Raw genomic sequence first — 26,423 nt, 5'->3', positions numbered from 1 at the left:
AGCTCAGAGCCTGGAGCCTGCTTCAGATTCTATGTCTCCCTCTCTCTCTGGCCCTCCCCCCGTTTGTGTTCTGTCTCTGTCTCTCAAAAAAATGAATAAACGTTACAAAAAAGAGATTAAAATGTAAGATCGGTTAAGGATGAACTCTTTTATTCACTATTATATTCCTAGACCCTAGAATAGTGCCTGGCCTAATGAAAGCCCTCAATAAATATTTGGTGACTGAATGACTCTTAGATTTGAAATTTTTGAGGGAAGACACTGATTGTTCTTTGTTAGGTACAGGTAAATAATTACGGTATTAAATAAATGCTTCATTGAGCTTATCCAAGATTTTTAAGGCTGTACATCCAGTATTCCCAAGCTAAAATAATGAGCCATTTTTCACCAGCAGATGGTGATACACACACAAAAACACGCCACATTACATTGGTGCACTGCTTTCTTACTTCGAGCTTTTATAGCTGTCATCTCATGTGATCTTCAAGTCAAGAGAGAGAAGGTATTATCCCGCTCGAATGATAAGGAAGCTGAGCCATAGACTTGTCCTGGTTATTTTGTTTAGTAGGTGGTAGAGGCAGAGTAGGAGCTAGAACTTTATAAAATTTAATTCCTACTTAAACAATTTTCTACTGTGCCATGATAGCTCTTTAATGTAAAAGTTAAGTTTGGCCAGCATTAGTATATCCTGAATCTTGAACACCAACTAATAACTGAGTTGTCTGGTATAAAGTTGAACATCCAACTCTATTACAAATCTAGAACTTGAGAGGTGCCTGAGCTGCTCAGTCCGTTAAGCATCTGACTTCGGCTCAGGGCATGATCTCATGGTTCGTGGGTTCAAGCACTGCGTCTGGCTCTGTGCTGACAGCTCAGAGCCTGGAGCCTACTTCAGATTCTGTGTCTCTGTCTCTCTCTGCCCCTCCCCTGCTTTCACTTGGTGTCTCTCTCTCTCTCTCTCTCTCTCTCTCTCTCTCTCTCAAAAGTAAATAAACATTAAAAAAAATTTTTTTAATCTATAACTTGACGTAGAATACATTCTCAGTAACCACTAGAAGCTACACATACAAATAAATCTTAATTACATCAGGTAAGGTGTTGGTAGTGCAAAACATGAGTATCTTAACCCCACCATTTAAAAATCTCCTGCTACTTAATTTATAAATATTTATAAATATTTTTCCATCAAGATTTTACCCGGAGTAAACAAGAAACAAGTTTATCAATCCAAGATTAACTTTTGGCCATGGTATATTTACTTCCATAAAGAGAAACCAGAAGATCCAGAAGAAACCAGAAGATCAGTAGTGAGGAAGACAAGAAGCATCATGGGGCTGATTAATTTAGAAAACAGAATTATCAGCTCCTGAATAGTTAGCTACAGAGAGACTGCTTATTTACTTATTTTATTTAGAGAGAGAGTGGGGGAGAGAAAGAGAGAGAGAGAGGGAGAGAGAGACAGAGAGGGAGAATCTTAAGCAGGATCCACACTTAGCATGGAGCCCAATGCCAGGCTCAATCCCACATCCCTGGGCTCATGACCTGAGCCAATATCAAGAGATAGACACTCAACCTACTGAGCCACCCAAGTATCCCAAGAGATCTCTTTGATGACATAACAAGGAAAACAGGAATGAAAAGGTATTTTCAACATGGTCTATGTTTGATTCAGGAGGAAAGAAGCATGGATTATGTACCTCTCCAGGTCGAATCTTGATGAAAAAGCTGCTACGTTTGTAAGAAATCTTCAGCACTTTGGGCCAAGGAAAGCGGTTAATTCTCAGCTTATCTTTATAAACCAGAAGGCCACTAGAGCAGACACCTAGGATGATATCCACTCCCTCCAAGTCCTGAAAAACAAAAGTGTTAGCAGCTCAGCGTTCAGCAAAGTACTCAACACATTGCTGACTCTTATTTGATATATAACCAAAAACACAAAGCATACATTAAAAAGTAAAGCTCAACCTAACAATCATAATCTACAGGACTGTTCAGTCCATATAAAAATGTTACTATATGTTACTAAAAATGTTACTATACCACCATGAGTGAACATCCGCTCTTCTCAGGTCCAAGAAATACTGACATGCACACATCTTACCCACTGAAGCAACTAACTACTCTAAGGAGCAATATAACCACCACCGCCACTCCCCAAAGCCATTGTGAAATGTCATTGGGCTTGCACCTCATCTAACTTTATAACACTTCTCCCATAAACTGAGCCTCTGTATCTTCCAAAAAGGTGTTCCTTAATAATCCAAAAAGAGACATTAATCTACTTTTACCATGCCTGCCTGCATATGAGAATTCTAGGGTAAACATTCATTTTGGTCTCCCAGTTCTAAAATACTCAAACTTGCCACTATCATAATCAGTAAATAATAACTATGGTAGCTACGGTAGCTACCTATGTCCTATACGTGTATGTTTAAGTCAGTAGACCACATGACTTCTAGAGGCTAGGGCTGAGGGCTATGTCTACTACCAAATATGCATGCACAATTATAATTCTTGTTCTTTTTATGATAATGTGGCCACTCGTCCAAAAATCATGGTAAGTAAAGGAGTTCTCTTCCTATATAAACTCAGTATGGAGAATCTCAGACTTTTGTAATTACTGATGTTAAGTATATTAAATTATAAATATCATCCCAAAGTCAAGAAGGAACAGCGAGATAAGATAAAGACATATTTATATGCCTCTTTAGTAATTTTTTAAAATTAAATATATATTAATCATCCCTGTCTAATAAGGAATAAATTTCACCTGAATAAATCTCTACAGACAACTATTTATATAGGTAATCAAAACCCAGAATCAAATGTTTCTTGACTACTCCTTTCCCCAAAATGAGTATAGAGAAACATGTTAATGGCATATGTGTTATGTACAAAAAAACCCGAGAAGTAAAAATTATAAACTCAATGACTATATAACTGAGAATTTCCCAGAAGATGCCCTCTTAAATTCTTAAAGCCTGTGGGTACAACTACATCTCTCTCTTAATTATGTTTTGGAGAAACAATTTGCTTTACAACATTTGGGAAAGGAACATGCTGCCTGACTTCTTCATCTATTCCTGATAATTACAGCAACGATATCAGCCTGCAGCAAGAATTGAGAAGCAAAACCAAACAATTTCAATTCTGATTTTTCTGCCATCTACTTTACAGATTCACAGAAGTACCCAGCCCCAAACAATCCAGAGCAACATTTTAAGAAAAACCACTAACATGTAATGAAATTTTATTAGAATTAATGGACTCTAATAAAGAAGGAAAAATCTTCACATATCAGATTTTCAGGGTGGGAGAAGCATGAAAGGTCATGTTAGTCCAATCACACACCAGATATTTGAATGTCCTTTTCTAAATTCCTACCAAGTGATTATTGTACCGATTCTGGAATATCTCCAGCAACAGAACACTCGCTATGGAATGAGGTAACCCATTCCATCTTAGAATAGCTCTGCTAAGCAATTTGTCAAACCGAGCTGAATAGTATTTCCCTGTAATTTCCATTTTACCGGCTCTAGCTTTATATTTGGAGGCATAGTGAAATGTCTACTTCACAGTTATCCTTCAAACACACAAAGACAGGTGTTACATCTTCCCTAAATTTTCTCTTCTGTGGGCTAAGTATCTGTATTCCTTTGCTTTCTCAATGGACATGGTTTTGAGTCCCCTCATGATGCATCTTAGTTATTAAGTTCCTCTAAATGAACTTCATATTGGGGCACATGGGTGGCTCAGCTGGTTAAGCGTCCAACTTCGGCTCAGGTCATGATCTCACATCTTGTGAGTTCAAACCTCACATAGGGCTCTGTGCTGACAGCTTAGAGCCTGCAGCCTGCTTCGGATTCTGTGTGTCTCCATCTTTCTCTCCCTTCCCCCACTCGTGCTCTCTCTCTCTCTCTCTCTCTCTCTCAAAAAAAAATAAATAAATAAACATTAAAAAAAAGTTTTTTTAATTGTAAAAATAAAAATTAAAAAATGAGCTTCATATTATCTCTTGAGCCCATTCCCTCACAAACTCCTCACACACACACCCTCACCACTCTCAGCCATTTCAGTAGCTGAAGACGAAAGAAGTCAAGGAACTTCCCTTAAGTATTTATTCTGTTAGGTTATATGAGGCAGAACAACCATTAAAGCCCAAGTTTACAATTCTTAACCCAGTAGTTTCCAAATGAACCCTGTGGTTCATCCCACGTGCACTAGAATCACCTGGAGAGCTTATAGAAAGAGCTTATAGACAGAGATTGCTGGGCTCCACGTGCAGCATTTCTGATTCAGTGAGTCTGGGATGGGGCCTGAAATGTGCCTCACAAGTTCCCAGATGATGCTAAATGTTGGTTATGAGGCCATCCTTTGAGAACCACTACCTTAAGCCAATGGTTCTCAGGTGTGATTCAGGTGTGAATGAGCGTAATTTGAGATGTTTAGTAAACTTGGAGATCTAGCGTCTTGTTCAAAGCAATTCAGTAAATGTGGGAGGAGCTTGAGAATCTGCATACTTAATACATGTTCCAGGTGATTCTGATGTAGGTGATGTTGGCTGCTATCTCTATATTTTCAAATATTTAGGAAAATATCACTTCTGTTCTGTGCTGTATCTTTGATCCTTAGAGGGGCTTAGATGTGCAGCGGCATTCTGACGGTGGAATTGCAAACGGGCAATTCAAATTATACACTTAAAGTTCTAACAAGAACTATCTTTTTTCAATGTTTTATAGTACCCCAGATGCAAGTTGGTAACAAGTATTATATGACCCAGGTCTGATACACGCTCAGTAACAAAGGCCAAAATTATCATTACCTTTGCTTTATGAAGGTCAACACCATACATAGACAACTTTTTGGCATTCTCAAGAAATTCCAGGTCAGCTTGAGCTGGAGTCATGGACCTTTGGTAGAATAAAAATTGAAAATAGAGCATCACAGTGCCAACATTTACAATAATAACACTCATATATTAGTTGTACGTCATATAAACACACAAACATACATACATACATATATATATATATGTGTGTATATATATATGTATATATATATATATATATATATATATATACACAGATGTACATGGATATATTTCATAGTCCTGAAAGTAGAATATTAGGGAAAAGGATTCTTATCACTACCTGTGCCTAAATCATTGAAATATGCCTTAGTAAAAGAGATCTCAGAGAAAAACAAAGTCACCAAAAAGCTATTAGAAAAAAAAGGTTTTAAAACAAATCTTGCTTAACAGTTTCCTTAAAGCTTCCACCATCCATTCTACCCTCCCTCTCCTCAGCCTTTTTCTCTAACACACATAAGCTCCTCCCACTAATTTTTCTTGCCAAGGAGGCGACCAAACTAAATCCTCTGAGGGCATGGTACAATTTACAATATCCTCTTAGCTGCCTTTTTCTCTGTGTACTCCTGAATTATTATGGAAATTAAACAGGAGGGCAGCTGAAGTTACTTAACTGGCGACTCTTAATGGGGACAGGCTTGATGAAAAGAAAATTTCTGGTAACAGATGGTGTCCTGCCCACTGATCTAAACAAAATAAATTGGTTAATAGAAGCATGTAGATAATGGGGCTGCTTTCCCTGTTATTAAGATGTCTTCATTACTAGGCATATAATGAATTAGATCTGTTTGAAAACAATCAGTCTCACTGTCTAAATGGTCACTGTGATGGTCTTTCCTTCTCCTTTGTAACCTTCCCCTCTTTTGAAAAGTGCTCATGAGCTGTTATGGTGAGCTTTGAAGAAAAAGACATCACTCCTAGTGCTGAACAATTGAGGCCAATCAAATATGACTTCACACTGACAACAATGCCGCCACACCTCCAAAGAAAAACTGAGTAAATGCCTGCTTCCAGGAGGACTGCCTTAAACTATACAAAGCAGCAGTAGCCTATTCATTTAATGGAAAAAAGTCTCTTCTAAATCCATCTGTCCTTAGTCTCATTGAAAAGAACAAAGGGTTCCTTGGAACAACCACCAAAATCTCAGGAGAGAGGATGCAGCTCTGTTAATGACTCAGCCTCCCCAAATAAACTTTTTTTCACAAGCACTAAATCATCACACCTGAATTCTATTTACTAATAGATCTAAAACTTGAACACACACACAAAAAGGAGAGTGGGAAAATTAACACATGTGCAAGTCTGTATATTCACGTCACTAAAAACAGCTCAGGAAAATTTTACAGGGTTGTTCCTCCCGCCCACCCCCCCCCCCCATATAAGTTATATACTTTTCTAGTTAAGGTTACTCCTAATCATTTTATAGTTTTTGTTATTGTTGTTATTATCGATGGCTTGAATTTTTGGGTTTTGAAGCTGGATTGGAGCTTGAAGATTATAGAGTCCAACAGTTTGATTTTGTGATGAAGAAATAGGCCCTGAGGGATAACATAGCCACAGGCAAGTTGTGACTTTAAGGCAGAAGGCTTTAGGCAGGATTCAAGTCGCATTACTCAAGCTGGAATCATGCGTCCGGCACTTGAGAGTGGTGACCTGGCGTCTCCCTCAATCTTCTAACTATAAAGGAAGATTCATAATAATACCTAATTCCAGAGACTAGGATAGCCAATGAATTTTTTATTTTACTGAATGAATGAATGTGATTAGTAGGATAAAATGAGATAATGGTTGTGAAACTGCTCTGCAAAATATTAATGTTTATTATTATTGCAACTTTAGGTTTCTGATGATGGTACAGTGGAACATTTATACATAATTCATAAAAGAAATAACTGATCACTTACTTGAACTTGAAGGCAAATTTTAAAACATTAAATGAGGCAATCATGATAAAATCTTCTCTATCTTTATTCCTCCAACTCTAAGGGACATTAACAGGGTCAATTTAAATACAGATTTAAGTTTCAGACTATGTGGTTAAAGGCTTTTCTAAGTAAGCACGCTTTAAAATTATATTAAGGGCAGAGGCACCTGGTTGGCTCAGTTGGAAGAGCATGTGACTCTTGATCTTGGGGTCGTGAGTTCCAGCCCCCTGTTGGGTGTAGAGATTACTTAAATAATAATATATTTTTTAAAATATAAATAAATAAATTATATTAAGGACAAGTAGTAAGAGATATTTAAAGCTATGAATTTCCTTGTTAGTTGAAAATAATACTTATATTTGAAATTTGGCTGATGTTTGCATGAAAAATTTTTAATATAATTTAAACATTTTTGAAACACACTTAAACTTAAAAGTTACCTACAGTGCAAATAATATTTTCCTGAACTATCTGAGAGCAAACTGTCAACCTGATCACCCATCTCTCCCAACACTTTAATGTGTAATTCCTACAAACAAGGACATTTTTCTACGTAACCTCAATAGAACCATCAAAAGCAGGAATAACTCTTTTTTTTAATGTTTTTATTTATTTTTGAGACAGAGAGAGACAGAGCATGAGCAGGGGAGGGGCAGAGCGAGAGGAAGACACAGAATCTGAAGCAGGCTCCAGGCTCTGAGCTGTCAGCACAGAGTCCGACATGGGGCTCGAACTCACAGCCCGTGAGATCATGACCTGAGCCAAAGTCGAATGCTTAACTGACTGAGCCACCCAGGTGCCCCAAAATAAATTTTAATACATTACTGCTATCTAATCCTCAGACCCCACTCAAGTTTAGTCATTTGTTTAAAAAATGGTCTGTACAGGGACGCCTGAGTGGCTCAGTTGGTTAAGCATCTGACTCTTGGTTTCGGCTCAGGTCATGATCTCAGGGTTTGTGAGTTCGAGCCCTGCATTGGGCTGTACACTGACAGTGTGGAGCCTGCTTGGGATTCTCTCTCTCTCTTCCTCTCTCTGCCCTTCCCCTGCTCGCACTCTCCCTCTCTGTCTCAAAATAAATAAGCTTAAAAAAAATTATGTTCTGTACAGCAGAAAGGCCCAGCTTAGTGAGTATCAGGAGTGTCACTGAGTTCATGTCTCTGGTCTTCTTCAGTCTGGGACAGTTCCTTAATCTCTCCCTGACTTTCATAATCTTGACCTTGTGAGGATCACAGGCCAGTTATTCTACAGAATGACCCTCAATTTGGGCCTGATGTTTCTCCATGAGTTGATTCAGGTTTTGCATCTTTGACAAGAATAGCACTGAAATGGCTCTGCGTTCTCACTGCATCCTATCAGGTGGTAAGTACACAATTTCAACTTGTCGCCTCATGGATGATGTTCTTTTTCATCACTGATGTTGCCAGGCTTCCCCGCTGTGAAATTCCTATTTATCTCTTTGCAATTAATAACCATTTTGTGGGAATATAGTTTGAAACCTTTGAATATCCTATTCCTTATTAAACTTTCAACTTATTCCTTTATATCAGTATGGACTCAGAGATTCTCATTTTATTCAATGCAATATAATCAATTATTTTCCTTATTTATTTTAGTGCTTAAATTGGACCAGATTTGGCCAGTGGGAGCCTCCCCAAGCTGGATTCTGTACCCTTCTGATCATTTCTGGCATTTTTAAAGTACCTCCTTCTAGAACAATGTAGACTTAGAGTATGTTAGTATGTGTGTGTGTGTGTGTGTGTGTGTGTGCGCACGCCTATTTACACATCTATCTATCAGAAATCATGAATTAGCACTGACACCTCCAGTTTTAATGCAATACCACAGGGTTTCTCTCTCTCCATACTGTGTATCACCCTTTACTGACAGTGAGAAATCTGACTCCCATTATCATTAATATACTAATTTGATCAACTCCTTGTACATAACCAATCTCTCATTGCTACCACTGACTCCTCCCCTACATGGATGCCCTTTTCACCTTGACTGGACTCTAAACCCCCCATGCTGGGTTATTCCCCACACAGGGATGCCCTCATTACCTCACTCAGGTTCTGACTTCTAGTGGTAGGCTATCCCTTCCATGGACATCTTCTTCACCCTGCCCAGGCTTCAACACCTTGTATCAGGTATCACCCCATGTGGATGGCCTCCACCCAATGCAGGCCTTACCCCCACATGGATGCCCTTCTCAATCTGCTATGCCTCTCATAACTACCACCACGTGCCCACTTCATACTGTTTGAGCTCTGGTTCTTCATGCCAGGCTGGCCCCCTATCCATGAATAACTCTCTCCACCCTGCTTAGACCCCAATATCCCCAGCCAGATGGCCTCTCTGCATGGATGACTATCTTCCTCTATGCTACCTAATGGCAAAACAAAATTGTTTCAGGAAGCTATTTATGATTATAAAAATCATACACATTCATTGTATAAGAACATGGGGGGAAATAAAATCTCTCATAATCCCACTACTCACAGAACTGTACATGTAAATACAACACATTTACTTTACAAATTTAATATCACAAATTAAATTTAAATTATTTTCACCTTAAAATTTTAAAGATCATGGTTTCTCCTAAATTTTTCTTGGAAAATTTAGTTCTGTAGTTCTCTAAACCCAGATTCACAGACTCTTGAAGTATAATAAACTAGCTGGGAAGAGGTTAGATACCTCTAAACCATTGTGAATTTATTCAGTACCACCTCATAATTTACTACTTGAACGGACTGCAAACTTACAAAAGCATCTAACCAGAGAGCTTTGGCACTGGTTAAGTCCTGCTCATTAAAAAGAGAAACTAAAACAAAGTTTCTCTGTATTTATTTTGAGCAAGTGTGGTCCGGATATAGAGCCATTCAGTGAATTCCAATGTTATGTGACAGCCTTTTAATAATGTTTGTTGCATCTCCTAATTAAGGACTGAGATTTCAAATAATTAAGTGGGGGGCAACTGACAAGTTTACATACTTTCCTAGTACCCATACATGGACGGCAATTCATTTTAAAGCTTGATTTGCTAGTATAAATTTAAAGTTAATTATAGCTTCAAAGTCTCCGTCTGGGCAAAGGGCCACTAACTAAGGGTTCCATGTACGTAGGCAGTCTTCTGTTTATCTGAGAACAGGGTGGTACTTGCTTGTACTTTTCAATGCATAGTAAAATGTTTCTGCTTCAGCAGAAGTTTCTCTGGATTATTTAAAGTGCCATGTTGTTGGACATAATTAAAATTTCCATTTGGCTTTCTGTTTGTAAAGAGTGCCAATCTTTCCAAAAAGGAGCAATTCCAAGATGACTCACCTCTAAATTTTCTAGTCATGGAGATCTATTACTGCTTAATTTCTATCCATATACCTCACAGAATATCAAACTGGACCATATCCACCTATCTCTTGAGATCATTTCGCTTATTTGGGCTTAAATTCAGTTAAGTTACAAAAAGTAGTTCCCTAAACCCAGATTCACAGCCATCACTTGTAAAATGGGGTTAGGAATTATTAGGCTAAAAAATACTCTCACTATATACTAGTCACTATGCTAACCACTTCATATTTTTAACAATCACAAAATTCCTATCACTATCCTTATTTTTCAGATGAGAAAACTGAACCTCAGAGGGCTTATGTAATTTACAAGAGTCATAAAGCTAATAAGGAACAGAGTCTCACTCAAAGTGAGACAGGCTGATTCCAGAGCCCATGCTTCCATCTCATCACCTAGCTCAGTGGTTCTTAAACTTTGACTTTAGGATCCCTTCACTCTCAACACTTACTGAGGGCTCCAAAGAGCTTTCCTTTATGTGGGTTATATCTATCAATATTTACTACATTAGAAATTAAAACTAAGAAAAATGTTAAATTTTTATTAAATCTTTAAAGAATAAACTCATATTTTAACATTCATAACTTTTTTGTGTGTGAAAAATAACAGTATTTTCCCAAAATGTAGTAACAAAAAAAAGTGACATTATTTCACATATTTACAAATTTTTTAAATGTCTGGCTTAAAAGATAGCTGGATTCTCCTAACTCACACTAACATAACTCAGGGTACTGACTCAAGGCCAAGATCAGACATTCATGTTAATAAGCTAAGGCAGGCTGTAAAATTTAGCTACAGCAAGTCACTTAAATAACAATGGGACATACAGAGAAAGAAACACAAATTATTCCGGCACTTTAATATTAGCTAACATTGGGGTGCTTGGGTGGCATCGGGGTGCTTCTGACTCTCAGCTTTGGCTCAGGTCATGACCTCATGGTTCATGAGTTCGAGCCCTGCAACGGGTTCTGTGCTGACAGTGTGGAGCCTGCCTGGGATTCTCTCTCCCTCTCTCTCTGCCCTTACCTTGCTCACTCTCTCTGTCTCTCTCAAAATAAATAAATTAATTTTTAAAAATATTAACTAACATTTACTGAATTTTGACAATGCGTAAGACACTATATTAAGTTTTTCCACACAGTATCTTTTCTAATCCTAGCCATTGCCCTATTTACTCTGAGGTAATAATCTCCATCAGACGTTAAAGGAACCTGAGGCTCAGGGTGCCTGGGTGGTTCCGTCGATTAAGCTGCCAACTCTTGATTTCAACTCAGGTCATGATGTCACAGTTCGTGACTTGGAGCCCCACATCAGGCTCTGCTCTCACAGTGTGGAGCCTGTTTAGGATTCTCTGTCTCCCTCTTCCTATCCCTCCCCTGCTTGCTCATTCTCTCTGTCTCTCTCTCTCTCTCAAAAATATATAAACATTAAAAAAATTTTTTTTTTTTTAAAAAGGAACCTGAGACTCAGAGAGGTTAAGTGAATAACTTGGGGTCACAAGGCCAGGACCAAGCAGAGCCAAGATTTCAACCCAGCTCAGTCTGACTATAAGTCCTTGCTTTTGATCACTGTGTGATGATACCTCCCAACATTACCAACAATCTCCATGAAAAAAAGCATTGAATTCAATCAAGACTTTTAAAAATACCTTCAGGGGGTTCATGGGTCCTCTGAAGTTTATCCATGTACAGATAGCCTAAGAACCCTGCTTTAATGATCTTAAAGTATCTAATATATAGCATAATAATTTTAAAATCTGAAAAAAGGTAAGATAACAATAGCTAACATTTATTGAGTACCTACTATGTGCCAGACACAGTGCTTAGTGCTTTCCATATATTGCCTCATTTAGTTTTCATCCTACAATGCAACACCTATCACCCTGATGAGAAAACAGGAGGTTCCAAGGACTTAAACGACCTGCTCAAAGTCAAACAGTGGAGGGGATCGAGCCGACTCTTTCTACAGCACCACATTCCCTCCAAGACAAACACCAAATCAAACCAGGTCAAGAGTTTAAACTTATTGCCAAAGCAAACACAGAAAAAACCCTGGAAACATACTTACCTGTATGACTTATGCAGTTCCATGACCTTCTCTTCAAGTTCCTTCGTCTGATTTGGGGCCAGTTTAAAATCACTAACATAATCCGCACCATGAAGTTCTGGGTCATAGTCTCCCAGCTCAGACTGGATGGTATAAGAACCTAATAACGCTAAGGTTGCAAAGGAACAGGGCAGACGTCCTGAAACTATGTCCTGTCGAAGCTGGAGGCATAAATAATACCTACAGCCAAAAGAGAAAAAATGTTACTATGTCAGTAACAACAAAAACAAAATATAGAGAAAGAGGAAGAAAGGGGGAATGAGACAGAGATATGGAGGGAGAAAAACAAGAGAGATTAAGTAAGTATGAGATAATGCTAATAATTGTTTAACCTAGGTAGTGGGTACATGGTTGTTCATCATACGATTATTTTTTCCTTTCTGCATGTTTAAAATTTTTCCACATAAAAACTCAAAAAAAAAAAAAAAAAAACCTTTAACTATGTTGGGCTCATGTCTGGAAGGCAATTTAAAAAGAAAAGAAGTTGCTAAGAGAGTAGATCTTAAAAGTTCTCATCACCAGAAAAAAACATTTTTGTAATTATGTGTGGTGATGGATGTGAACTAGACCTATTGTGATCATTTCATAATATATGCAAATATTGAATCATTATGTTGCACACCAGAAACTAATATAACACTGTATGTCAATTATATCTCAATAACAAAAAAGAAAGAAAAGAGGAGAAACTGGGAAAAGTCTGAAGGAGGTAAAGAAATTAATATTTTATTGAGTACATTAAGTACCATATACACATAAATTATCTCATCTAATCTTCACAAAAAAAATGTTTGGTGGGTATCATCACCAAATTACAGATAGAGAGGCAGTTTCAAAGACTAAGCTTGCTCAATGTCATATAGTAATAAAGGCTGTTTGGCTACAAAACTGGATTCCTTCTATCAAACTGCTTTGCCAAATGTGTAGATACTGTCCTTCACATAAAAAGATGACATTATGGACACATTTTTAGTAGGATATGAACATTTTCAGCTGTTTTCTCTTCAAGATGGGCTAAGCCTTCCATTCACTCTCGTCTTATAGGACTGATGCCACCAGTGTGCTACATTGTTGGAAATTCATACTGGGGTTAAAACTGTTAAGTAGAACAAACCAACCATGTGCCCCTACATGTTAGGCATTCATCTCCATCAGTATAATGTTTACACCTGTGATCCTGACCTGCTTAGCACTTTTTCTGAGTTGACCAATACAGACTGTTTGACCAAACAGGAAAGCTGGGAGATATGATTAAATTGAAAATTCCCGTATTAATTAGAATTATATCCTTGCTTTGACCATAATAAGGTGTTGAATAATGTAGATATCAACAATCGTTTTGCTATCTATAATTAGTCACTACACACGTTTTTATTTTGATTTTATTTTGATTTTTTTTAATGTTTATTTATTTATGAGACAGAGAGAGACAGAGCATGAGTGGAGGAGGGGCAGAGAGAGAAGGAGATACAGAATCAGAAGCAGGCTCCAGGCTCTGAGCTGTCAAAACAGAGCCCGACGCGGGGCTCAAACTCACAGACCACGAGATCATGACCTGAGCGGAAGTCGGTCACTCAACCGACTGAGCCACCCAGGCGCCCCTACATACGTTTTTAAAAAAAGAGGAACGCCAACCAAATCACAAGAATCTTAATGTCCTCTAAGATGTGGGTAATTAGCAAAAAATTTCAGGGATTTGTATTGTTTTATACATAACCTCAAGGAAGATGAATAAGAAGCAACTTTAAGAGACAAATATTACATGTGAAAATGAAATAACCAAAACAATTTTTTCAGGCCAGAGATGACATCTCAACTTCAAGAATGTACTAAGGATTATCTAGACAAAGAATAATTTTTTAAAACTTTCATAGTACAATAAAACCTTGGATTGTGAGTAACTTGTTCTGTGAGTGAGCAAACATTCTAATAAATTTTAACTTGATAAACGAGCGAGGTCTTGCAATATGAATAGTACATGACGTCAAAAGTCACATGATCACAACTGAGTCAATGAATGGTTCTTTCTCTTGCTGTGGGATTGTGGGTGATCATCTCCCATGCTCTGATGCTCGGTCTCAGCCGATGGTATCTGGTAGGAATCAGTGATTTTTCAGAATGTTGGAAGGCACCCACAACTGGCACTAGTGCATTTTTTTAACTTCAAAGCACCGATGGACAGTACATTGCTTTTCCGTACAAGAGTAAGCTTAGGAATGCTTTGCTTCATTCTAGGTCACGGCTGCCTGCAGATATAGACCCTTTCCTCTGCTGCCTTATTGCCAGTTATATTAAATAGAGTATATAACAAGAGTTTATTAATACTGTAGTCAACATCTGTGCAAGCGTATACAATAGCCCCGTGCAGAAAAAGGTTGAAAAGAAGGTGGTAAGAAGAAGGAGATGATTACAGTGGAAGTTAAAAAGGAAATCATCAAGAAGTATGAACAAGTTATGCAAGTGGCCGAAATTGCAAGCTTTTATAAGAAGTCTATGTCTGCATCTCGTCTGGAGAAGAGGAAGAGGAGAAAAAAAGCAGAAGAATCCCTCACTTCAAATGAGATTAGGGAGATGTATAAAATGGGGGAAACAGTGCAAAATTTTGTAGAAAAGCACCACCCAAATAAGACTGAGGCAGTCTGAGCAATAAATCTGTTTAATGACAACGCATTGTCAATTTCCACGAAATCCTCAAAAGGAGGCAAAAGCAAGTGTCATTGGATAGTGTCCTTGTTAAAGTTGCACGAAAAGAAAAAGATTTCATTGAGCCAATAGAAGTGATTCCGTTACTGATAGTGAAAGTCATCCTACACAATAACCCTCCTCTCTCATCTCCCTCACACCAGCCACAAAGGTTTTCAAAGTTAAGTGCAAGTTAATTTGTTAATTTTTCTTTATATTTTGTATTTTCTTTATTATTTTGTATTATATTACAGTATTGTAGTCATTATTATATGGAACGAATCATCTGAGTTTCCATTATTTCTTATGGGGAAATTCTCTTTGATATACAAGTGCTTTGAATTACAAGTATGTTTCCAGAATGAATTATGCTCACAAACCAAGGTTTTACTGTACTTAACAATCAGATTTGGAGTTTACTTAGGCTATTCCCTTATTTGAGCGATATGAAAACTGGAGTATAGAAACTGTATATTTGTCAGATAGTTGACAACAATATCAGATTAGAAAGTCATTTCTCAGTAACCAACAGTTCAATTTAACAAACATTTGCCAAGCACCTAATATGTATAAGGATGTTATGGATATAAATAAATATGTATAACAGTATTCTTTACAATATGCTGGTTTTCAATTTTCTTTTTTATTATTAATATTTATATAGAATCCAATAAAGGTCACTTTCCTAAAAGAAATCAGTAAGTTGTTTTCAAAGAGTACAACATTTATTTCATAAATCAAGTGGGCTCAAAAATTACTGAAAAAGATTCAGCTCATGAGGATTATGTACCTAATCACACACTTTAAAAAAAAATTTTTTTTTTTACATTTTCATTTATTTTTGAGAGACAGAGAGACAGACCACACGTGAGGGAGGAGGGGCAGAGAGAGAATGAGACAGAGAATCCAAAGCAGGCTCCAGGCTCTGAGCTGTCAGCACAGAGCCTGATGCGGGGCTTGAACTCACAAACTGCCTAATCACATACTTTAAAAGGGAGATAAGAAAAAACAATAGTAACACAGGCTTCAGCTTTTTTGATCCCTGTAAAGAAAACACAGTGGGGAAGGAGTATCAAAGGGAAAAAGTAGAAGAGCTATTTTACCACTATATTTGCATCTTGCCCTGTGGAGGGCATGTGGTTTATAGGCGTCCTGTACACAACTTGTCATAATACCCATGAGAAGCAAGGTTAATTCCCCTGCCAATTTCCTCTAGGCACATCACAGATAAATGAGGCTTTAAGGCTCACTTATTTGCAAACCTGTCTTGAAGTGACCAGAAACTTCCCATTTTAATAGCACAGAATTTTTCTTCAGTTCTGAATAGGGAAATTCCCAGAGCTTATGAAAATGAGAATTACTAATTCTATATTTAACTATTAATAAATTATTTACCTTGTTATATCTTCTGTTAACTGTGCTGGGTCAGGTGGATAAAACTTGACATTAAAGGTGAAATTCCAGGGGACACCTGTAAAGGTAAACACAAAAGAATTGTATGCTTATGCCTAAGTTTCTGATTGTTAGAGCACCAAAAATATTCAAAGTTTTCTTTTCCTGAGTTTTTTTAAATATTCTCATGCTTTGTGGAAAGATTTGATATTTATTTAAGAAAGAAAAAGTTGTTTAGAACCACTTAAGAGTTTGAAAGTGTGATTTTTTTTTTCTCTTTGAGCTCTGTATTAGGTTAATTGATATAAAATACTTGATAACACCTATCGTTGGTGTGGAAAATAAACACAATTATCTATTGCTGATATGAGTATAAATTGGTACACTATGGAGGACAATTTGACAAGATCTTTCTAAACATAAAATGCATATATCCTTTCACCTTGCAATTCTATTTCCATAAATGCATTTATACATATGCTTAAATGAGGTCAGAATGGTATATGTGTAAGATATTGTTTGTAATAGAAAATGTCTGAAAACAACCTAAATATATATTCATTTAGCAAGAGAAGATATATCTCCAAGATACAGCGTTAGGTGAGAACATACTAAGGTCAAGAATAGCATACATATAGAAAGCAACCATGAATGTTGGAGGGTAGAAAGAAGTCTATGTTACAGGTATGATTACACATGCACAGGCAATCCCTATAAGGATATATAATAAACCAGTTACAGTAGTTGGTAAACTAGGAAGGGGAACTCCAGGAGACGAAAACTGATAAGATAGGGGAAATATATAGGAGGAAGACCTATTTTCACTGTGTACTCTTTTATACCATTTGAATTTTATACATGTACTACTTATTAAATATAAACATTTACCTTCTTTAAAGGATAATCTTTAAATGCAAATTACTGGGGCTAAGAACTTTTCCTATTTTATTTGGTGCATATCCCTAGGATTCAAAACAGTGCTTGGTAGAACATTGATGATCAAGAAATATTTGTTGAGTGAATGAAGGAAATAAAGGAACTAATCTCACAGCATTGTTGTGAAGGTCATATGAGGATGCTACAGCTTCAGAAAAAAAAAGAGGTACTAATATATTAAAATTATCCAGTAATCCAGATCCACCAATGACTTTATGTTGTTAGATGTAATCAAATGAAAACAAAAGCAAACACCTGTATTCCGGTTGCATTTTTCTCTCCATTCAACCCCAAACAAGAAAGTTTTACTGTATTAGAAATAACCATATCTAAACATAAATGTCTCAAGTACTAACTCTTTTACTTTTCTTAACAGCAATCGTAAGAAGAGAAACTCAAATTTTCAGTTCCCATTCTTCTCTATGTAAGAGATGCAAGTTTGGGATATTGCTAATGAAGATATTCAGGTTCACTGTGAGCTAGCTCAGGGTTAAATGCAGTAAAGAGACTAAAAAAAGTCACTTGGAATTAAAAAAATATATATTAAGCTTAAGCTTTAGTTAGTGACTGTTTCTGGAATATGATTCATAAAATTAGTAATATCTTATGGAGAATATTTAGTGGGGGAAAAAAACGTGGCTGGAACAACTCTAAAAAATTTTAACATTAAAATTCATGCCTTCTAACTCAACAACACTTCAACAACATTCTCACCAAAGTGCATAAACTGAAGATTCATGTACTATGAAGAAATATCAAACACACTCAAAGTGACCAATTATTGAAATAACTAGCCTAGACTCTTCAAAATATCAATGTTATAAAATACTTCAAAGACTCAGGAACTGCTCCAGCTCAAAAAATCTAAAGAGATGTGCCAACTAAAGCAAAATGTCACCATAGACTTTATTTTGCTATAAAGAATATTATTGGGACAACTGATAAATAAGGTCTGTGGGTTGCAGTATTGCTTCAATATTAATTTCCTGCTTTTAATAACTATTATAGTTACATAAGAAAATACCTAGGTTTTAGGATATTTTAGGGGTAGAGAGATATCATAACTGCAACTTATTCTCTTTTTTACTGAGGTGAAATTCACATAATGTTAACCATTTTTAAGTATACAATTCAGTACATTTCGTGTACAATTCAGTGGCATTTAGTACATTCACAATGTTACACAACCATCATCACCATCTAGTTTCAAAATCTTTCACGACTCCCAAAGGAGACTCTATCCATTAAGCAGTCACTCACTGACCCCCACCTCCACCCCTGACAACCACTAATCTGTTTTGTTTCTATGGATCTATTGTGGCCACAATATGTGGCCATTAATATTTGTATACACACACACACACACACACACACACACACACACACACACACACACACATATCACATTCTGTTTAACCATTATCTATTGACGGACACTGGATTGTTTCTCCCTTTTGTCTATTGTGAAAAGTGCTGTCAAGATGCAACTTTAAAATGGCTCAGGAAAAAAAATAAATAAAATTTTAAAAATAAAATATTAACATTTGAGGAATCTGGGGAAAAGGTATCCAGGAATTCCTTGCAGCTTCTTTCAACTTTCTGTTAGGCCTGAAGTTACATCAAAAATATTTTAAATTAACGATTGAAAAAAATTCCTGCCTTCTGAGGACACAGGATACTAGAAATTCTCATACTACTGGTGGGGAGGTAAACTGTTACAACCATTGTAAAGGAGAGCAATTTGGCAATATCTGGTAAAACTAAAACATACTCTATAATCTAGCAGTTCCACTTTCAGGCATACATCCTAAATCAAGTGTTTTTTTAAAACTGTGGATCATGATCCATTGTGAAATCAGTTTAGTAGGTCAAAATCAGCAGTTTTAGAAATGAAACAGAATGCAAACAAAAAAAAAAATCAGGATATCCCTCATAATAAAGATTAAGAATTGTTTTGTGAAATTTTGTTTTCACCTGAGATGAATTTCAAAACTCATGCTGAATAAGAAAAGCAAGTTACAAATTATTAACTATTATATAATTCAATTTACATGATGTTCGAAAAGGTAAACCATATTTTTAGGTATACATTCATAGGTAATAAAAACCATTAAAAAATACAATGAAATCATTAACACAAAATTCAGGACAGTTGTGGCCTCTGCAGGAAAAGGAGAGGAAGATTCATTTGCAAGGGCACACCTGGACTACAGAATTTTTTAAACATAATTTGGGTAAGTTATAGATCTGTATTTTTCAGTATATATACAAGGTATGTGGATTTCTTGCTTTTGCTGTGCACTATTTCAGAAAGGGGTGGAGGTGGATAGCCACACTCAGTCGGGGGAATCTCTCTTATTCAGAACCAAGGGAATTAAGCTGGGAGGAGAAAGAGAGATACCGACAAACCTCAGAAAAAGTTTCAAATGGATCATGTTTGTCTGAGGGAAATTAAAAAAAAAACAACAAACACAGACAAAGCAATATTATCCATACTATATAGATATGGGATATATAAGATAAAATATAAAAACATGGATTAAAACACCCCAAACTTATGAAAATAGTTTTCTATGGATAGGGAGAGAAGGGGATAGGACTAAGAGGAAAACAAAAAAGATAATACTTACATGCACTATTCTGTTCTATTATAAATTTAAAATGTTAACAAATGTTAATTCTGGGTGATGTGTACATGGATATTTCTTACGTTAACCTCCATTCTTTTCTATATCTTTTTAATATGGAAAAAATATTGCTGGTGAGTATCTATTTCAATTTTAGATATTCATATTTTTATTCTACTTCTAGGAACTTATCTACAGAAACATGTAAGTATGTGTGTGTGTGTGTGTGTGTGTGTGTGTGTGTGTATATATATATATATATATATATATATATATATATATATATATATAAAACGTTCACTACAACCTTGTTTGTAATAGCAAGCTACTGAGAGTAAACCAAAATGTCCATCAACAGGACTGCCTGTATACACACACATACACACACACACGTGTGTGTGTATGTGTGTGTGTGTGTGTGTGTGTGTGTATGGTGCTACAAATACATAATCATTAAAAAATTTTTAAACAGGGTGCCTGGCTGGATCAGTCAGTAGAACATATGACTCTTGATCTCAGGGTTGTGAGTTCAAGCCCCACATTGGGCATAGGGCTTACTTTTAAAAAAAAAAAAAAAAAAAAAAAAAGGAGAGAGAGAGAAAGAATTTATAAAAAAAATAATAAATTTAAATTTAAAAAAGAAAAATGTTAAACAAAGTAAATTTATATATGTTGATATGAAGAATATTCCAGATTATGGGGCACTTGGGTGGCTCAGTTGGTTAGGCATCCAACTCTTGATTTCAACTCAGGTGATGATCCCAGGGTCATGGGATCAAGCTCCATGTTGGGTTCTGTGCTGAGTGTAGCACCTGCTTAGGATTCTCTCTCTCTTTCTCTCACTCTGCCCCTCTCCCCCACAGGGAGGCTCTCTCTCTCGAATAAAAATAAAAAATAAATTTTTAAAAGAATACTCCAAATTATGTTAAATAAAAAATATTGGTTGCATATTTTTATTAAATACATATGAAACATACCTACCAAATACATATTTATGTAACATATGCATATTAAATATAACATTTATTTAAAACACATATGTATTAAATAAAAATTATATTAAATATTTTTATAAATATACTTATATTAAAACTTAATATAAATATGCACCTATTTACATTAAAATATTTGTATGTACATCTCTGCAAAGAACACAAAGAGTTAAAGCACAGGGGTAGAAGGGCAATTTACTTTGCATTAGATTCATTTATATCTTTTCATTTTACTCCACATATTTCTACCACCTATTTAAACAAATTTTAAAACTATATATAGCCTAATACATAATGCATACATAATATAATGCAATACATAATACATAACAATGTATAGTAGTCCCCCCTTATCTGTGGTTTCACCTTTCCATGAACAGCCACAACCTGGAAGCAGATGATCTCCTAATGTGTGGTCACAAGATCAACAGTAGCCTATGACTAGGTCACAGTGCCTAAATCATTCACCTCGCTTCATCTTATCACATAGGCATTTTATCATGTTACATTATCATAAGAAGGATGAGTATAGGATAATAAGATGATTTGAAAGAGATCACATTTACATAACTTTTTTTATAGTATATTATTATAATTATTCTATTATTACCTATTGTTAATCTCTTCCTGTGCCTAATTTATAAATTAAACTTTATCATAGACACATATGTTTAGGAAAAAACACATTATATATAGGGTTTGGTACTATCTGCAATTTCAGCCATCCACCGGGGGACCTAGAACGCATCTCCTGTGGACACGGGGGACAAGAATACTGTATAGCATAACTGTATTTTTGAAAGGCAAAAACTTACATATGCCTAGAAAAAATCTTGTAGCCTATACCAACTTAACAGTGATTGCATCTGGAGGATAGAATTTAGGGGCCTTTTACTTTCTCCATGATGTATTTCCATAATGTTTCAATTTTTCACAATGAGTACATATTACCTGTGTGATGCAAAATATTCAAAAATAAAAAAAAAATCTTTGCGATAGATAAATGCCAACCTTCTCTTTGGCTTAATAAAATATTTACCTTTTGATTCCCTATTTAAGTTTCTATTATAAACAGGGTTTTTCTTTCCAATGTTAAAGGAAGGATTTTTGTTATGTTGCAGGGTTTTTTTTAAGTTTATTTACTTTTGAGAGAAAGAGAGAAGGAGAGAGAGGGAGTGCAAGCGGGGGAAGGGAAGGTAGAGAGGGAGATGGAGGACCCACAGCGGGCTCCTCTTTGTCAGCACAGAGCCTGACTCAGGGCTCGAACTCCTGAACTGTGAGATCATGACCTGAGCCAAAGTTGGATGCTTAACCGACTGAGCCACCCAGGTGCCCTGTTGTGTGTGTGTGTGTGTGTGTGTGTGTGTGTGTGTGTGTGTGTGTGTTTTAATGACAAACACGGGTTCTTTTTCTTAGCAAGAGATTTTTTTTCAATAGCCAGGAAGATAATCAACTAGATATTCTTCTCTACTCATCATAAATTCTGTTTTAACTTTTCTTCCTAACTACTCTTCTTATGTAATCATTTGTTCCTGAGTAATACTGCATATTAAAAGAATTTTCATTGAGGGGTGCCTGGGTGGCTCAGTCGGTTGAGCATCCAACTCTTGATTTTGGCTCAGGTTATAATCCAAGAGTTGTGGGATCAAGCCTGGCGTGTGGCTCCTCACTGAACGTGGAACCTGCTTAAGATCCTCTCCCCCTCTCTCACTCCCCCTCTCTCTCACACACTCTCTCTCTAAAATTAAAAAAAAAAATTTAAGAATTTTCACTGAAAGGGACTTGGAGTTATGTTTTTCTCATCATATCTCAAATATTCTGAAAATTTTTTGCTCTGACTTGCATTTAAAACATTTTATAGTCGGGGCGCCTGGGTGGCTCAGTCGGTTGAGCGGCCGACTTCGGCTCAGGTCATGATCTCATGGTCCGTGAGTTCAAGCCCCGCGTCGGGCTCTGTGCTGACAGCTTGGAGCCTGGAGCCTGTTTCAGATTCTGTGTCTCCCTCTCTCTGACCCTCCCCCATTCACGCTCTGTCTCTCTCTGTCTCAAAAATAAATAAACGTTAAAAAAAATTAAAAAAAAAAAACATTTTATAGTCAAGGAACAAATAGGGAGAGTTGCCAGTCCAAAGACGTATTTTGTTTTTCTATCTTGAGAAATATAGATTATAAATAGGGTCTAAAGGAAAACATATCACCATAGCAAAGTTTTTCTTTTAAGAAACAAATTAAAAAATTTGTTTTCAGGTGACAGAGTTAAAACTTACTAACTTACTAAACCTCTGCAGTTTCTAAAAGTTTCCTTAAAAATAAAGTAAACTAGGGGCGCCCAGGTGGCTCAGTCGGTTAGGCATTTGACTTCACCTCAGGTCATGATCTCTCAGTTCATGAGTTAGAACCCCACGTAAGGCTCTGGGCTGACAGCTCAGAGCCTGGAGCCTGCTTCAGATTCTGTGTCTCCCTCTCTTTCTGCCCCTCCCTCCGCTCGCACTCTGTCTCTCTCTATCTCAAAAATAAACATTAAAAACATTAAAAAAAATAAAGTAAACTAAAAGTACATTTAAATCATAAACAGTAAGAAAAAAGTCTCTACCCGTTAGCCCATTGGGCCTGGAGCTACAAACTACTAATCTATGCTTTCTTCGACCTAGACATATTTATCTCAGGACAGCATCTGAGCAGAGGGTGCAACAGTAATATATACTAGTGGGCTTGGAGCTAAGAGAAAGCCACAATGTCTGAAGGCCACTGGCAAGGAATTCTTGTTCTTCTACTAACAGAAGAACTGTTTGGAAGAAGATTGTTGAAAACAGACAAAAAGAACTACAGAGAGGAAAACATGAAGAAGGTTAGAATGCAACAGTCCAGAACAATTTAAAAGGAACAGGACAAGGTAGCAAACTCCTTAGAGAATGGACTCCCATATCCTTTTTCTTTCCTTATCTTGGTTCTTTTCTAACTTGTTTTTCTCAACTGTTCCAATCTTGCCCAACTGTGCCTAGTTGTAAAAAAAAAAAAAAATCAAGATCTGACCTACATCTCAATAGTGTCCACCTCTGATGTATCTTTCTATTATGGAATCTCCTCCTTCCAGGGGAAGGCTTTATCTCAATTCCAGAGCCATCTGCCATAGTCAGGATTCTAAAGTGACTCAGAGCCAGAAAATGGTTGAAAATCCTCTGACCTACTAAAAGAAAGAAAGAACTATAAAAAGGGCTATATTCACTTACCACGAACCTGCTTTTTTATTTCTTTGGCAGAATCCAGCCATGTCTGTAAAAAGAAGAAAAGTCATTCACAAAGAGCTCCAAAACCACATAAACCACAGAGTACCAGAGCAGGGTTACTGACTGTCATCGAACAGAGTCTCCAGGTCAACCTACATGTCTGATATTAACTTCACACAGGATAGTAAATCTGAGCAGAGAAATAGGGAGCCAGACAGTTAGGCCCGAATCCTAGCTCCACTATTAGCTAGCTGAGTGATTTGAGGCATCTATTCATCTCAGTTTCCTCACCTACTAGAGGAAATTTAGATGAGATACTAGAAGTAGAGCCTATCTCAGAGACATATGATGAAGATTAAATAAGTTCATGTATATAAAGCCTTAAGTAAACAAGAAATGCTAAATGAGCACTTGTTATTTTATCATTCTATAAAGAGTAGTAGGGATCTATAACCAAGACTAGTTAACATCACCCACATCTTATTTTTCCCTCCAGTTCTGACCTCCAATCTCATTTAAGTTTTCTTTTAAAAAAATTTTTTTTAATGTTTATTTTTGAGAGAGAGAGACAGAGACAGAGCATGAGCTGGGGAAGGGTAGGGAGAGAGGGAAACATACAATCTGAAGCAGGCTCCAGGTTCTGAGCTGTCAGCACAGAGCCTGATTTGGGGCTTGAACTCATAAACTGAGATCATGACCTGAGCCGAAGTCAGATGCTTAACCAACTGACCCACCCCAGGCGCCCATCTCATTTAAGGTTTCTATGTCAGCACAGCTTCTGGTACATGGTTCATGCTCAGTTAATATTTACTGGATGAATGGTTATGTTGTTTTCTCTGACTACTCTTGCCCACACTAATCTCTCCTTTTACTGTTCTCCAAGTCCACTTACAGTCTATATACCATTTGGGCAAGGTTCTTCCACTTGTGGTGGACCGTGCAAAATAATGGCACTTGGAAAGAGCCTCACCATTACCATCTTCCATAGGCTCCTTGGAAATGTTTAAAGAGAAACTTCTAAATTAAATTGTTTAAAATATTTTTATTGATATGAAACATACAAAAAAGTACCTAAAACATAAGTGTATAAATCAATAAATTCTCAAAGTGAACACATAAGCTCAACATTATTAGTACCCAGGAGCCCCTCAAATGACTCCTCCCAATCCCTCCCCATTCTCTCCTCCAAAAGACTTAAAACTGAATTTCAGTGATATTTAGAAAAGAAGAGTAAAAGTGTCCCCTCCTCACCCTCTATCCACAAAGACAAAAGGCACAAGAAATGGCCCTACCCAAGAAATGAACTTGAAAACCAGTCTTATATTTGATTATATACTACTTTAACTGTTAAATAAAGATAGTTATCACAACAGACAATAAGCACAAGAGTGAGGATTAATTTCCTTTTCTTTCCCCTTCTCCCACAATTAACATAGAAAATTAAGAAATATGTGTTAAAAATATACCACTTAACGGGCACCTGGGTGGCTCAGTCAGTTGAGCGTCCGACTTCGGCCCAGGTCAGATCTCATGGCTCGTGAGTTTGAGCCCCACATTGGGCTCTGTGCTGGCAGCACAGAGCCTAGACCCTACTTTGGATTCTGTGTCTCTGTCTCTCTCTGCCCCTCCTCTGCAAACGCTCTCTCTCTCTCTCTCTCTCTCTCTCAAAAATAAACATGAAAAAAAATTTTTAAATACCACTTAATATAAAACTGTTCCTTAGAATAAAAACTAGATACATACTTGTTTAAGCCCTGTCAGAAAAGCAGTAACCCTCATCTCTCATTATGATTAAAGAACTTCAAAGTTGTTGTAGGTCCAAAAGCAAAGGAAAACTGTAAAAGCACCATTTAGGAAGTTTTGTGGAACCTCTGAGAATCATTTTTTAATTTTTTTTTTTTACATTTATTTCTTTTTGAGAGACAGAGAGAAACAGAGCACAAGCAGGGGAGGGGCAGAGAGAGAGGGAAACATAGAATCTGAAACAGGCTCCAGGCTCTGAGCTGTCAGCACAGAGCCCGATGCGGGGCTCGAACTCACAAACCGTGAGATCATGACCTGAGCCGAAGTTGGACTCCCAACCAACTGAGCCACCCAGGTACCCCCAGAGAATCATTTTTTAAAATGTTTATTTATTTATTTTGAGAGAGAGAGAAAGGGGGAGCAATCACAGAGAAGGAACGGAGAGTGAGGGAGAAAGAAAATCCCAAGTAGGCTACTCACTACTTGGAGAGAGCCCTATGCAGCGCTTGATCTCACAAACCATGAGATCATGACCTGAGCCAAAGTTAAAAGCCAGATGCTTAACCACCTGAGCTATCC

The 26,423-nt window shown here is 36.8% G+C and overlaps 1 protein-coding gene across 20 annotated transcripts in view; it reads right to left on the bottom strand.

Moving 5' to 3' along the window:
• The window catches only part of EPB41 (erythrocyte membrane protein band 4.1), a 200,107-nt gene that overhangs the window by 65,372 nt on the left and 108,312 nt on the right, over window positions 1-26,423 (bottom strand). For all 20 annotated transcript variants that reach the window (XM_042953637.1, XM_042953632.1, XM_042953631.1 and 17 more), the window contains 5 exons: window positions 24,105-24,147; window positions 16,324-16,399; window positions 12,208-12,426; window positions 4,823-4,910; window positions 1,698-1,850 (listed from right to left, as the gene is read on the bottom strand). In XM_042953637.1, the coding sequence (XP_042809571.1) occupies window positions 1,698-1,850; window positions 4,823-4,910; window positions 12,208-12,426; window positions 16,324-16,399; window positions 24,105-24,147 (579 nt within the window). The remainder of the gene's footprint in view (window positions 1-1,697; window positions 1,851-4,822; window positions 4,911-12,207; window positions 12,427-16,323; window positions 16,400-24,104; window positions 24,148-26,423) is intronic.

Source organism: Panthera leo, chromosome C1 (assembly GCF_018350215.1).
Source record: "Panthera leo isolate Ple1 chromosome C1, P.leo_Ple1_pat1.1, whole genome shotgun sequence".
NCBI classification, from domain to species: Eukaryota; Metazoa; Chordata; class Mammalia; order Carnivora; family Felidae; genus Panthera; species Panthera leo.
This window is presented reverse-complemented; position numbering and strand designations above follow the sequence as displayed.